The sequence below is a fragment of the Sus scrofa genome, chromosome 12 (genome assembly GCF_054392235.1).
Source record: "Sus scrofa isolate SSC_HxYL_T2T_F1_AM1 chromosome 12, Sscrofa_HxYL_maternal_Yorkshire_Landrace_v2.0, whole genome shotgun sequence".
Classification (NCBI taxonomy): domain Eukaryota; kingdom Metazoa; phylum Chordata; class Mammalia; order Artiodactyla; family Suidae; genus Sus; species Sus scrofa.
Window position 1 is genome coordinate 35,826,753 of NC_139394.1, and position 13,975 is coordinate 35,840,727.

General features: G+C 41.4%; 1 protein-coding gene across 10 annotated transcripts in view; it reads left to right on the forward strand.

Annotated features, from left to right (window-relative positions):
- STXBP4 (syntaxin binding protein 4) overlaps positions 1–9,709 on the forward strand; it is a 201,527-nt gene extending 191,818 nt beyond the window's left edge. For 9 of the 10 annotated variants that reach the window (XR_014820421.1, XR_014820422.1, XM_021067243.2 and 6 more), the window contains one exon: positions 1,498–4,160. Coding sequence is in view for 8 of the 10 variants with exons in the window: in XM_021067243.2 (XP_020922902.1) it covers positions 1,498–1,612 (115 nt within the window). In the remaining 2 variants the exon portion in view is untranslated. Of the gene's footprint in view, positions 1–1,497 lie in introns of all 10 variants that reach the window. The other variant, XM_021067245.2, reaches the window with a different exon arrangement.
- Positions 9,710–13,975: the final 4,266 nt, after the last annotated feature.

Genomic DNA, 13,975 nt, shown 5'->3' on the forward strand with positions numbered 1-13,975 from the left:
TCTAACTACATTTAAACTAGTGAACCCCAAATGTATTTGACCATAGAATTCTCTTTTTTATGTAACATAACATGTATTAAAAACCCTGGTAACACACTTGGAAATGTTATTCTGTAAGGTAAGAGGCACTTTCAGATCCACAAATCTTATTTATTCTTTGTAAGTGCCAGCCCTCAGATGGACTTGATCAAAGACAGGATGCTGCTCTGAGTTTGAGTTTGGGCAGGATATGGGCAGGGGAAGCTGGTCTAGGATGAATAGGTTAGGTGGGTGGGGGGCGGGGGGGCAAACCAGGGCTAGAATGAAGATCCAAGGAGAAGAAACAAATCATCTCCATTCCAGAAGCTGCTGTCCAGCACTCAGGAGCTGGGCACATGTGGCGGATTTCAGAAAGTCAACCAGTCAAGGGCCAGGAGTTGGATATTATAGCTAAGAAACCCCATCCCACCAGCTAGGGGCACATTTAGTGATGCTGTTTCACCACTCCCTGAACATGCCTTATATCTTTGTAATGTCCTTCCTTCCCTCTGTTTGTGTTCTTCCTGGAAATGCCTAGTCATTTGTTCTGAGAACGTGTTAGGCACCATAGATTCAGAGATAAACAGTTCCTGCCCTTGTGGAGCTTCATATGCCGAAAAATAAACAGGCATTGGTAATCTAGTGTAATGAGAGGTAAGGCCATGGGCACAGATTGGAGGACTCTTGAGGGAGATTTGGTTCTTTAGAATTAGTATGGGTCAGCTGGATAAATCAGATGGGAAGGAGGAAGACTGTAGCAGAGAAAAAAATATTGTTGAGGCAGGTAAAAAATAAGGTATTTCATACCAAGGAGTATGTATTTGATCCAGAAGGCATTGGTTGGCACTGAATTTTTAGCAGGTGAGCAACAGTCTATGATTTGTCATTTAGAAAGATCTCTTGAGAGTTCCCACTGTGGCACGGTGGGTTAAGAATCTGACTGCAGTGGCTCAGGTTGCTGTGGAGGTGCAGGTTCGATCCCTGGCCTGGAAACTTCCATATTCTATGAGTGCAACCATTTAAAAAAAAAAAGGAAGAAAGGGAGGGAGGAAGGAGGGAGGGAGGAAAGAGAGGGAAGGAAGGAACAGCAGGATCTCTTGGCTGGAGTGGAGAATGAATGAGCAAACTAGAACAGACAGACCAGACCAGATGTTTCAGTGACCCAGGCTAGAGCACTGGAAAAAAGAGAGGAAGGAAATGATTCCAGAGCTGTTACAGCAAGGACTTGCTGGTGGGTAAGGAAGAGCAAGGAGTCAAAGAAGATGCGTTCTGCATTGTTTTTTTACCTAAGAAGAAGGAGAGAAGTGAGTTTTGTTGAGCCTAAAAGCATGTCTAAAAACCTGTTGGATCCAGTTCCAGCTGCTTCCTAATTCAGGGGAACTATAGTGGAGTGGAAGCAGTGTCACTGGGATCCCTACTTGGATGGTGGGCAGAAGGACCGTCTTTCAGAGTGTAACTGCATCCCTTCTTCTTCCCAAGTCATGTGACGCAGACTACATCCTGGATACATCCCGTGATGAGTGCGCTGAGCCTGTCCTGCTCAGAGGAGAATGAAGAGGATTGCTCCAGAGAACTTCCTGACCAGAAGAACTGATGGCTTTCTGTGGCAAGCTGAGCGCCATGGGGCTCTGGCATTTCCATCTACACGGATGACCCCGAAAACGCGGCATGCAAAATAGGAGTAAAACACACACTACTTAATGAAATTGTGAAATGGGGACTCGATTTAGGCTATTTTTGTATAACTTTTTGATATAACTGTATATAGTCACAAAATTGATGGCCACTAGAGTAGTTCTTTAAGAATAATCTTGCCATGTTTTTTGAAAGCATCTATAATGAGATTTTATAATATGTGTAATTTTTCATGTGTAATTAGATCTTTGTAATATTATAGTTCTTGATAGAACTTCTGATCCAGTGGTTTTTTTTATAGTTAAGACATACTGAAAAATTATGTGAACCTAGTGAAATACTTCATTTATTTGATAATTCACTAACCTGTTATATGCATATCTTACGAAAGCGGTTTAAGCAAGCTTTTGGGAGTTCTGAAGGATCAATTTAGATAACAATCTCATAGACCCCTGGATACATCTTTATATCCTTATGGTATGTTCTAATTTACAAAATGCTTGTCAGACCCTGTTTTGTGTAAACCATGCTGCCTATGAGGCAGATCCAGTGGGTGTTTTTCAGTTAGGGAATTAGCTCAAAGAAATGAAGCACCTTGTCCTGGAGCTGAGGCTCACACCCACATCTTCTGATTCCACATCCAGACCCCTCACCCCGCACCCTACTGCCCCTGCAGAGACAGATTGCAGCCCAACACACAGGGCCCCAGGGCTCTGTTGATGCAGCTGAACTCTACAGCTGTGCACCTCAGGGGCCACAGAGGCATAAGGCACGTCGTCATTCAAACATGGCCCCACCTAACCCCACGGTTCTCCTCTAAACCCTCCCCCGAAACACCAAGGCAGGGCACAGCTTTGCAATGTTGTTTCAACAGGCTTCTTTCAGCTCCCATCAGGGATTTGCCCTGCCAGGGTTGCCCCTGCCAGAGGGAGCATCTGAAGGGAGCTGGTGAATCGAGGAGCACCCAGAATCTCTCTATCAAAAGAGAAATCCTTGAACTCCTGCTGTGCCTGACAAACTGACCTCATTATTGCTGATATCACCCTGCAGACTGATCCTGCTTTTGATCTTACTTCATTTTATTCTAAGGATGCTACTAGACAGTTTCTGGAAGGAATGAGCCGTTGACTTGGAGGGCTAAAGGTTTTCTCTCAGTTTAATGATTTAAACCTGGGGCTAGGAAATGGGGTGGGGAGGGGCCTTAAGGGGGATGTGATACGGGGAGGAAGCCATTTTTAAATGCTCTTGGCATTAAGTACCAACTGAATAATAAAAAGGGACTTATCCTTACCCAGTGTTATTATATTGTTAGGTAATATACTTTGGAAGAAAGTGAGCAGGAATCATTCATTAATCAGAATCCTCTATGCCCAAGCCTCTATTCCCATAACACAGAGGAGTCACTGTGTCTTTGGGCCTCTTCTCTTCCCTTCTCTTCTGCACTCCCCACCCCACTACCACCTCTACAACCATCACTCCTCCTTTTTCTCTTCTTCTTCCTCTGCCTCCTTCTCTCTCTCTTCTCTCTTGCTCTCTCTCTCTTCCTCCCCTACCACCTCTGAGTAGGAAAAAGGAACTCAGAGCCTTGAGGATCCCCTGACTTACTGATTTTCAAACATCTTTTGGTGAAAAAGACTCATTTTTCAATTGAATTCTTATGCAGAATCTCAATATATGTAACAGAATTTTTTTTAAATATTGTTGTTTTTCTTAGAACAAGACGGAGGCCTGGATCTCAATTAAAACAGCCACCGGCACTGCTATGCAGACCAAAAGCTCCTTAGACTATAGTGTGTTAGAGTCATCAATTGTAACCATTTTATAGATGAATAAGCTGAGATCCTAAGTTCATATGGGAAGTTAGTGGCCAGGTCAGACTTAGGCCTAGATCCTGTCTCCTAGTCACTAAATTTCAAAGGGTATGTCAAATAGATCTATATTGTAAATATACATGTACATTGTGCTCACACATACATTTCTGAACATAGGTAGGATTTACGATGTATGTCTTGAATAATAACATAAGTCAAATCCAAGCTGATAACTAGTCATTAGCCCTGAGAAAAGTTTCAGAATGGCTGGAGAAGACTTGTGTTTCGCCTGACAGCTCTGCGCATGTTAGGAAGCTTTAGGGAGACAGGCTTAGAGGGAAGGACCTAAGGGAGATCTTTCTTTGTGTCTGGCAGAGATGACAGATTCTCAGACACCCCAAGTTACTTGTGTATGTCAGTATCTATAATTCTGAAAGTACAGACTTTTTTGTTGTTGCCAAATTAAAGTTCCCTCACCTTATTGGGAGTGTTTTTCTAATTTGCTTTTGGTGAGAAAAATACAAGAAATGCTGGAGTCACTTGGCATCAAAGTTTTCAGGACACACGTCACTAGTGGATACCTCGTATGTTAACTTTGTTTTTGTGCCCCTTTCCTCCCTGCTTCCTAATGAATACCTAATGGAAAAGGCCTATAAATGTTGTAATGATATTATTAACTGGGCATTTTGCGCCATACATTGTGGTGTGCATTTTGTATCTATTATTTCATTCTTTTCTTAAAACAGTTCCATGAAGTAGAAACTATGATCATTCCCATTTTGTAGAGAAGTTTAGGATTAGAGAGTATTGCTCATCTTTTCATCAGGGTCACACAGTACCTGTGAGTGGAAGCTGAGGCTCAAGTCTTGAAGGGCCCTTCTCTTAAACCACTGTGCAGAGCCACTTAGAGCCATTGTGTATGACACCAGCAGCAGAGCTGGAGTCTATGGGTGAGTTTTACAAAGAGGCAAATTCCAGTTCAGTGTGATAAGGAGCTTTGTGGTAGCTAGGATGCATCAGGAAAGAATTCCCCAGGAGAAAGTGGAAGCCATGTCCCAGGAAGTGTTCTGTCCGTCTGAACTCCTCATTAGGGGAATGTTGCTGAGAAGTTTCAGGATCTGAACTGGCTGGACCATTTGAGCACTGTCTGAGATTTCTTCTTCATGTGTCTGTGAGCTCCAAACCAACAGATAAATGCCCCAGAAGAGCTCAAAGAAACATGTGGTGGGGATTCTTTAAGAATCCTTATTCAGGGAGTCCCTGTTGTGGCTCAGTGGTAACGAACCCAACTAGTATCCATGAGAATGTGGGTTCAATCCCTGGCCTTGCTCAGCGGGTTAAGAATCCGGCATTGCCATGAGCTCTGGTGTAGATCACAGACGTAGTAGTTGGGATCCCACATTGCTGTGGTTGTGGTATAGGCCGGCAGCTCAGATTCACCTGTTAGGTTGGGAAGTTCCGTATGCTACAGGTGTGGCCCTAAAAATACAAAAAAAAAAAAAAAAGAATCCTTATCCAGGAAGTTCCCTGGTGGTCTAGTGATTAGGCCCAGAGCTTTTACTACTGTGGCCCAGGTTTAATCCCTAGTCTGGAAACTGAGATTCTACATCAAGCTGCTGCATGCCACAGCCGAAAAAAAACGGTTCTTATTCAATACAGGTAGAACACCCAAATTATTCTGGATTGAGCCAACCTTTGTCTAACCCACCTTTCTTTAATATAAGTCAATCTAATTCATTGGTCAGTGTACACTCTCCTCTACTGACACACTGAATCAGATTTTAGGATTAGAAAATCTCAGTGTTCTAATGTGCTTGCATCTCACTTTACTCAAGAGTGACCAGGCTTAGCCTTCCTTCCTTACTTATTCTCAGAATATTGACCCACCACCAACAATGTGCCAAGCATGGTGAAACTGGGTAACAGCGAACCATTTCCTGGGATCTGCTTACTGTTGGTTAAAGAGTTAAAGGCTTCTCAGATGGCCAGAGTTGAATAGCTTCTCTTTAATTCTTGAATGTTAAAGATAATCTGGTTCCATTTAAAAAAAACAAAAAAACAAAAAAAACCCAAGTAGTATAGAATTGCATAAAGCTTAAAAAAACAGCCCATATCACTTTCCAGAGGTAGCCATCACTAGTAATTTGATGAGTATTTTTACTCAAAGGAAACCATACTGTTAAGCATCTGTCTTTTGACTTAATATGGTCATTTTCTTCAGGGTAATACATAGACTATTATCTTTCAAATGTCTGAATAAAATATCACTACCCAGGTAACTCATAATTTCCATAGCCAGCAATCTACTGATGAACACCCAGGCTGTTTTGTTTTTTTTTTTTTTTAATAATTTTTTTATTTTCCCACTGTACAGCAAGGGGGTCAGGTTATCCTTACATGTATACATTACAATTACATTTTTCCCCCACCCTTTGTTCTGTTGCAACATGAGTATCTAGACAAAGTTCTCAATGCTATTCAGCAGGATCTCCTTGTAAATCTATTCTAAATTGTGTCTGATAAGCCCAAGCTCCCGATCCCTCCCACTCCCTCCCGAGGCTGTTTTAAATTATCTTTGGTTACTAACAATGCCACAGTGACCATTCTCACGCTCATTAAATCCTTTTCCTCACATATCTATGCACTGATGATACATTCATTAAAAAGGTGAATCAGTACATTAAAATTACGTTCATTTTAATTTTGGTAGATCATCAGAAGTTCTCCTCCATAAAAATATAACCAATTTACACTCTCGCAAGAGTGTATGGGAGCTTTTTTTCTATATATTACTGTACTATTTTTAGTCCAAAGATTGCCAATAACTTTTCTGATTGTCCCTAGGAGAGTAATCCTCTTTCCATCATTGTCTTAAGAACCTGAGTTTTTTCATCACTGAGTTTTAGTTGTCCCTTGGCAGCAGAGGCTGGACATAGGGGAGTCCAACAGTGACCAGTTCACTCTGTGTTGAACACATCATTACTATCAGCTTTTAACTTCAAAGTATTGACCTTTGCTGCCATATATATTGGTGGTGAGAACCAACTTTTAAATGAGCTGCTTTGGGTGAGAGGCCTTGGTAAAGCCCAGTACAGACGCACTTTGAGCCTTGGTTTCTCCACCTTTATGAAGAGGATAGTAATCCCCCGACTCTTCCCAACCCTTTTCGGCCCAGCAGAGCACCTGCTCAATGCCAGACGAAGTGCAGGGCCTCAAAGATGCCACACTGAGTAGTTATGATTCCCAAATCAGGATCCTGTAGTCCAAAACCTTTTTTCCTTTCTTTCCTTTTTCTTCAAAAATCTTTTATTTTTCTTAAAGGAATAAGAAGTTAAGGGTTTGTTTGGTAAGAACCCCTGAAGAGAAACTCTTTCTCACTCTCTTTAATATGAATAATTCCAAAATAATATTAACTAGAAATGGAAGAAAAGGAACATACTGTATGAAGGGCCTCTTCAATAATAAATGCTAAGCAGCTGTAAAAATACAGAGTCAAATGATACTTTCATAAAGTGTTTGCAAAATTAGAAAATATTATCCTTTTTCTAGGAGGAAATGGACATTTTTATTTTCTCTGCTAAGTAATATGTAACAATTTCAAAAGTCAACAAACTCGAATGTTACAGTATACAGAACAAAGAGAACTAAGCCAACGTTAAAACAGCTTCCATGCTCTACTGGCTATAAATTTCGAGAGGATGAGAACTTTAAAATAGACTATGTCTGTGAACTTAACTTTAGAAATAAAATCCCGAGATGTTTTAACCACGCCTATCCACACATAATAGCACTGTGCCTGCATGATGATTATGTAAATATTCAATGCAATTCTGTATTTGCTTTCTTCATATGACTCTTTCCATTTAACTAATATGGCTTTTGTTATTTTTTTAAGTTCGAATTTCACTCCCAGGGTACAGGGGTGGTCTGAAGGAACGTGGCATCAGATTAATAGCTCTGACCCCTTTCCAGTCCTGTTCCCTCATCACCAAAATATTCTATATCACTTTACCCTTTTATTCCCCTTTACATTGTTTCTCAATTTGTAATGATCTTTTTGTTTATTGTCTTCTTTAATAATGAGAGTAAGAATGGGAGTGAGCTCCCTGATGGTAGGGATTTGTCTCCTTCACCACTGTAGGAAAGATCTAGCACCATGAGGGAGGGTCTAACAGGGCCTGTCACAGAGTAGGTGTTCATTATACACTTGCCGAATAGAATGCGTAATGTGCTGTCCATAACTAGGACTTAGTTCCCACTTTTAACTCTTATGCCCTTGTATTTATCCACTTAAAACACTTGGTGCTACCAGATGCCAGACACCACTACAAAGTCCTAGAGATTCAATGCAAAGCAGATGGGGTCCTAGCCTTTATGTGATTTATATTTTATGCAAAGGACGTTCAACCAAAGCTTTTTCCATTTATTTTCTTTATTCCCCTTCTTTATCCTGTATCTGAACTTCTAGGCCCTTTAATGTTCATTGCCTCAAGAAAGGTGTGTGACATCAGAAAGCAGAGGAATGCATGCTCTTTTGAGTTTCAAAAATCTGGCTCCTTAGGGAACTGGAAAGGATTCATGATTTAGATCAAAGATGTGAGAGCACATAGGAGGAAGAGCAAAGTGTTCCTACTTCCTGTTTAGGAAAAATTTCCCTCACCACAGTAAAGAAGAAAGAACAAAAATGTTGGGAAGGCTGAGAGAAAGGGGCAGGGCCCCACCTCCTGGGCCACCTTCCTGGGAGCGGCAAAACCCAATTATATGTGTTAGTTTTGAAAGCAGAGGAGGCCCATTCCTTGCTGTACCCTAGGATGGAAATGACTGCATGGTGTGTGTAGCAGATGGAGCCTTGAACCGCTTCACTGAGCTTCCTCTGGCTTCCTCAACTGTGGCCCAGATTGGAAGATCAGATTGATTTCTATGAACCCAAAAGGATCCAAGAAGTAACAGGAGGACCAACTGGACCTGACTGAGGATGTTTTCCCTATTCAATCCACATAGCCTCTCAGTGGAACCCAATTTGGACAGTGACATCAGACCATCCAAACCCAGAGGGCCCTGGCACTAAGTCCGCCTCTCAGAGATTAGCAATGACCAGAGAATGGAGGGAACAGCAAGTTGACTGAGATTAGTTATGGGTCAAGATCATTTATTCCCTATCCCTGATGGTTCCTGGATGGAAAATACTCCTTTAGCGTAATACCTCTGGCCTATCTCTGCCTCTGCACCCTCAGGTAGTAACTTACATGCTTGGTGAGTATGGCATAAAGAAAAAGACATGGACTGTTTTTAGAACATTTCTTACTATAGTCTCCTGTCTCTGATCCATGCAAACACTGCCTATTTGTTTTTCAGGTCTTTCTCATGTATTACCTGGATAATGACAATGGAGGCAATATACATTTCTCCCTCCCTGTGACACCCGTTTCCATTCTTGACCCCTTCCTCTTTTTCTCCAGCCTCATTTAGCATCCCCAGTAGTCACTCAGATAGACCGTCCTGTGTAGGAAGTGTCTTCTGCCTCATATCCTTATCAGATTGCTTCTCATCCTTCAAGGCAAGCTCAATTCGCCTCCTGTGTAAGATCCTCGCCCAAGGTGCCCTCCCCATGCCCAGCACTGGCACTCTCCAGGTGCCCCCCTGCATTGGTTCACCCATGTCCGTCCAACTTCCCCACTAGGGGGTGGTGGAGTAAGGAAACCCCCCCCAAGATGAGGTGCTGACCTGTTTGTCCAAACATCTTTACTAATTTATTTCTATCTAGTGATCTGAGTTACTGAGTCTTCAAGGCTTGAGATCTGATCCCACCTTCTTTTGGGGGCTTCCTCTCTCCATATGGTAACAAGCATCAGAACCCTGGATAAAACCAACTAGTCTCTCTCACTGTGGCTATCCCATTCAACATCAGCAGCTAGGTGAGTAAATCAGTCAGAGATTGCCTTAGATAGTCTGTTGTTTCTTACTTGTCTATTGTAGCAGTGGGGTGTTTTTATCTAGAACCTGGACGGTGAGAAAGTTACCTGGGAGGAGACATGCCCTAAAACCCTTCCCCATCCCCCATACTGCAAACCTTTTCATAAAGCCTCAGTCGCACTATTTTTGCAATGACTTTGGGTGGGAAAGGGTGGCATCTGTCTGTCCTACTAACCTTTGAGCCCTTTAAATCGGTGTCCATGAATTGTTTTTTTATCCCTCTCACAGAGCATGACATGGTTCAATAAATGTTTATAGAATACTTTTTAAAAGAGATTCATTGCTTTCAAAAATTTTTATGGCTGTTTCCTGCTTCTGATTGAGAAAAAAAAAAAAGGAAACGAAAAAGAAAATGAGATGAGGGTGAACTAAGCATGTCTGTACCAACTAGTTCTACTAGAGTTGGAACAATGTAATGGATTTTGCTGAGAAGAAAGTGTGTGCTGCATAAGTCTGACCATAAAATTCACAGTATGATTGCGGTGGAAACATTGTAAAGCACATGTGAAGACATGGTTGATTGCCCGAGGTTTTGAATACATAATAACAATGATTTTTGTAGGAAAGGGTAGATAAAGCCCAAAAGCAAAATACATGTGCATTTCAAGGCAACAGCATTAAACTTCAGTTCTGACAGGTTAATTAATCATATGGTTGAAGAATTGATTTGGCACAGGGAGTTATGTATAGCCACAGTATTCTGAAAGTTCAGAAATTATACCATTTGTAACTAAGCCCAGTGGAATTGCTTGTGTGTGCGGTTTCGCAATTGAGAAATTCATCTTTCATCAGCAAAATATGGGAAAACAGGAAGACAAAACAAATGGAGTGAATAATAAAGTTACTTGACATATAGATAGTTCAGGTCAGGTATTTCTCTGAAATGGAATATGAAAAGACGTTTGTGGGCAGATCCTATTTCTGTATACTGAGTGGTTTTATCATTCAGGGAAGTAAACCATGCGTTGAATCTAATGCCAGGTTTTTATTTTTGTGTGGTGATCACATGGCTTATATATGATTCTGTGATCACCACAAAAAAATAAAATAAAAAAATAAAAAGTGGCACCAAATTAAAAGCAGCAGTTACTTCTCTAAGTAGTAAAAGTACGCAATATAAGGAAAATCTGAAGGGAATAATGTACGTGATAGACTAAAGTCTACAAAATTTAAAGAATATGACACAATGGTGGCTCCTCACTCACAAATGGACCCTTGTTGTGACCCACACAAGGTGAAAAGTCTGTGAAGTTATCTCTGTTGTCCCTGTGTTGCTTGGTTGTTCATTGATTCCGTTCTTTCTATCTTTTTGAGTAGCATATTCCTGTTTAGTATTTCACAAAATGTAAGACACTATTCATTATAAGACATATCATTATTTTATGTATCAATGAAAATGAAAAAAAAAAGCATCTAAAATAGACATAGTACTTTGAATTTTTGTCTTATGGCCTTTTAAGTGAATCTAAGGACTACTTGAACGTAGTTTTTTTCCTCATGTATATATAAAGGAAAATGAAATACAAATAAATTGTAATATTCCTATAACTTTTTTTTTTTTTTTTTTGTCTTTTTGCCTTTTCTAGGGCCGCTTCCTGCGGCATATGGAGGTTCCCAGGCTAGGGGGCTAATTGGAGCTGTAGCCACCGGCCTACGCCAGAGCCACAGCAACTCAGGATCCAAGCCGCCGTGTCTGCGACCTACACCACAGCTCACGGCAACGCCGGATCCTTAACCCACTGAGCAAGGGCAAGAATCGAACCCTCAACCTCATGATTCCTAGTCGGATTCATTAACCACTGCACCACTACGGAAACTCCCCTATAACTTCTATATATTCAGAATGGAACTCTTCTGAACCTCTTATTTATTTTCCCTTTGGGAGAGCACATGGGGAAGTAGTTTATTTAAAACAGAAGCAAACCAGTAATACACACCCAAAAGAGAAGTACAGGTGTGGGCGTTCTCCTGAACAAGGAAAGCCCTGAATCTCTCTTCGAAGTCAGAGTTGTCATCTACATTTTTCACAATAACAACCTCTCTGCCATCAACATGAAGCATTTCTTCCTTTCTTTATTTCTTTCCTTATTTCTTTTTTTTCCTCTTTAGGGCCCCACCTGCAAATATGAAAAGTTCCCAGGCTATAGGTTGAATTGGAGCTACAGCTGCAGGTCTACACCGCAGCCACAGGATCCGAGCCTCATCTGCAACCTACAGCACAGCTCATGGCAATGCTGGATCCTTAACCACTGAGCGAGACCAGGGATTGAACCCACATCCTCTTGGATACTAATCGAGTTCATTTCCGCTGAGCCACAGTGGGAACTTCAAAATGAAGCATTTCATAAAGGTGTGTGCCGCTATTGTCCCCCAGAGTTTCTCCCCAAGTATTTTGATGTCTATTCTGCAGTTTTAGTGCTGGTACTTTTTTTTATTTTTTCAAAAGGATTTAATAGGAGGCAATAACCAGGATTCATATTCCTTTCTCAAATAGTTCTTAAATGCTTTATTCACCAAAAAGCAAAAGAGTAGCAGTCCATTCACTCCACAAGAAAAATAACCAAGTTCATGCATGTACAGGCAAAGACAAGATCATTATGGTTGTCTTTTGCAGTGCTGGTGGTATAGTGGTGAGCTTAGCTGGCTTCCACTCTGGTCGTCTGGCCAACAGCAACTGCAAGTAATCACGAATTCTAAGACACACGTTGTAATATGTTCGGTTCTCCCGAACTAAGGTGTGAATTTGTGTGAATTGGAGGCAAGGAAGCAATTGGAAAATAAAAAAATAGAGGAAAAAAACACACAAGGGTGTGATGTCAAGCAAAGTCCACCCACCACAGGGTGTGGAGTGGGTATGACACTAGGCTCAGTCCACAAGGGAGCTCTGGAGGCAGTAAGTCTTATGTCAGTTGTCCAAGTCAGTTCAGGGAGCTGGAGTTATTTATACCCCTATACCATCAGTCATGGGTTAAGTATGCAAGGCCTGGAAGGAGAAGTCGATTTCTAGGTGCTTCTACCCCTGTGTAGGCAAAGTGGGTTCCCACAGCCCTCCAACAAAGGGATGCAGGTGCTGGATGTTCGAACTGAAAACACTCAGAGCTAGTTCGTGTTCAGGAGAGTGGTAGAGCGATTCAAGAGCACGGACCGTGTCTGTTTCACATCCCAGTTTCAAAGGCATTTAAATGTGAAAAATGTGTCCTGGAATTGATGAAATGTGGTGCTGAGGATCAAATTGCCTTGTTCCTGCCTCCTCTCATAGCATCCCTAAAATTGAGTTAAAGATGAAATGTCTTCACAAATGAAAACAGAATGGCCCTTCTAAAAAATTATTTACTTCAATCAAATTATTTTAAAAGCTATTCTTAAAAATCCTAACAGAAAATACTTGGGAGAGATCAAGTGATGTGTACCCCACATTAACAAGAGTTGAATGTCTAAACTATCCAGGACAGCTAACTGTGTATTTACTCTGTGATGTCAATCTCTCAGCCTGTGGACAATTCAGACTCCTTAATAATATACACCAGTGCCTTCTTTCCTGCCAATTTCAAAGAAATTGGAAACAAACCTCCCCACCTGTGATATGAGGCTTCCCTGGAGTTATTTATTTTCATTCACACCCAGGGCATGCGGAAGTTTCCAGGCCTGGGATCAAACCCACACCACAGCAGCAACCCACACCAGAGCTGCTGCAGTGACAATGTCAGATCCTTAACCCATTGCACCTGAAAAGAACTCCCCTAGAATTATTGATTAATTATTTAAGATATGATTAAAAAAAGCATTTTTTTAAAACAGTAATGCTCTATGGTGGTGAGGGCAAATGACGTCAATATTCTCAAATATTGTTAGGGCATTTATAAATTACTATAAATTTTCTGGAATGCAATCTTGGAATATCTACCAAGAACCTTAAAAATATCCTGCTACTGTGAATTTTCCTCAGAAATGATCACAATTTTAGACTCCTAAAAACTGTATTGAAAAGGTTTCTGAAGCACTATTTAAAACAGAATAGGGGGGTTCCCATTGTGGCTCAGCGGAAACTAATCTGACTAGCATCCATGAGGACATCCCTGGTCTTGCTCAGTGGGTTAAGGATCCAGCATTGCTGTTAGCTGTAGTGTAGGTGGCAGATGGAGCTCAGATCCTGCGTTGCTGTTGCTGTGGTATAGGCCAGCAGCTACAGCTCTGATTTGACCCTTAGCCTGGGAAACTCCATGTGCTGTAGGTGTGGCCCTAAAAAGATAAAAAATAAATAAATTTTTTTAAAAAATAGAATAGGAATTCCTGTGGTGGCTTGGGTTAAGGACCCAATGGTTGTCTCTGTGAGGATGCAGTTCGATCCCTGGCCTCCCTCAGTGGCTTAAGGATCTGGAGTTGCCACAAGCATCAGCACAGGTCACAGATGCAACTCAGATCTGGTGTTGCCATGGCTGTGGTGTAGACCTGCAGCTGCAGCTCAATTCTACCTCTGGCCTGGGATCTTCCATATGCCATAGGTGTGGCCATAAAATAATTAAATGAATAGAATAGAA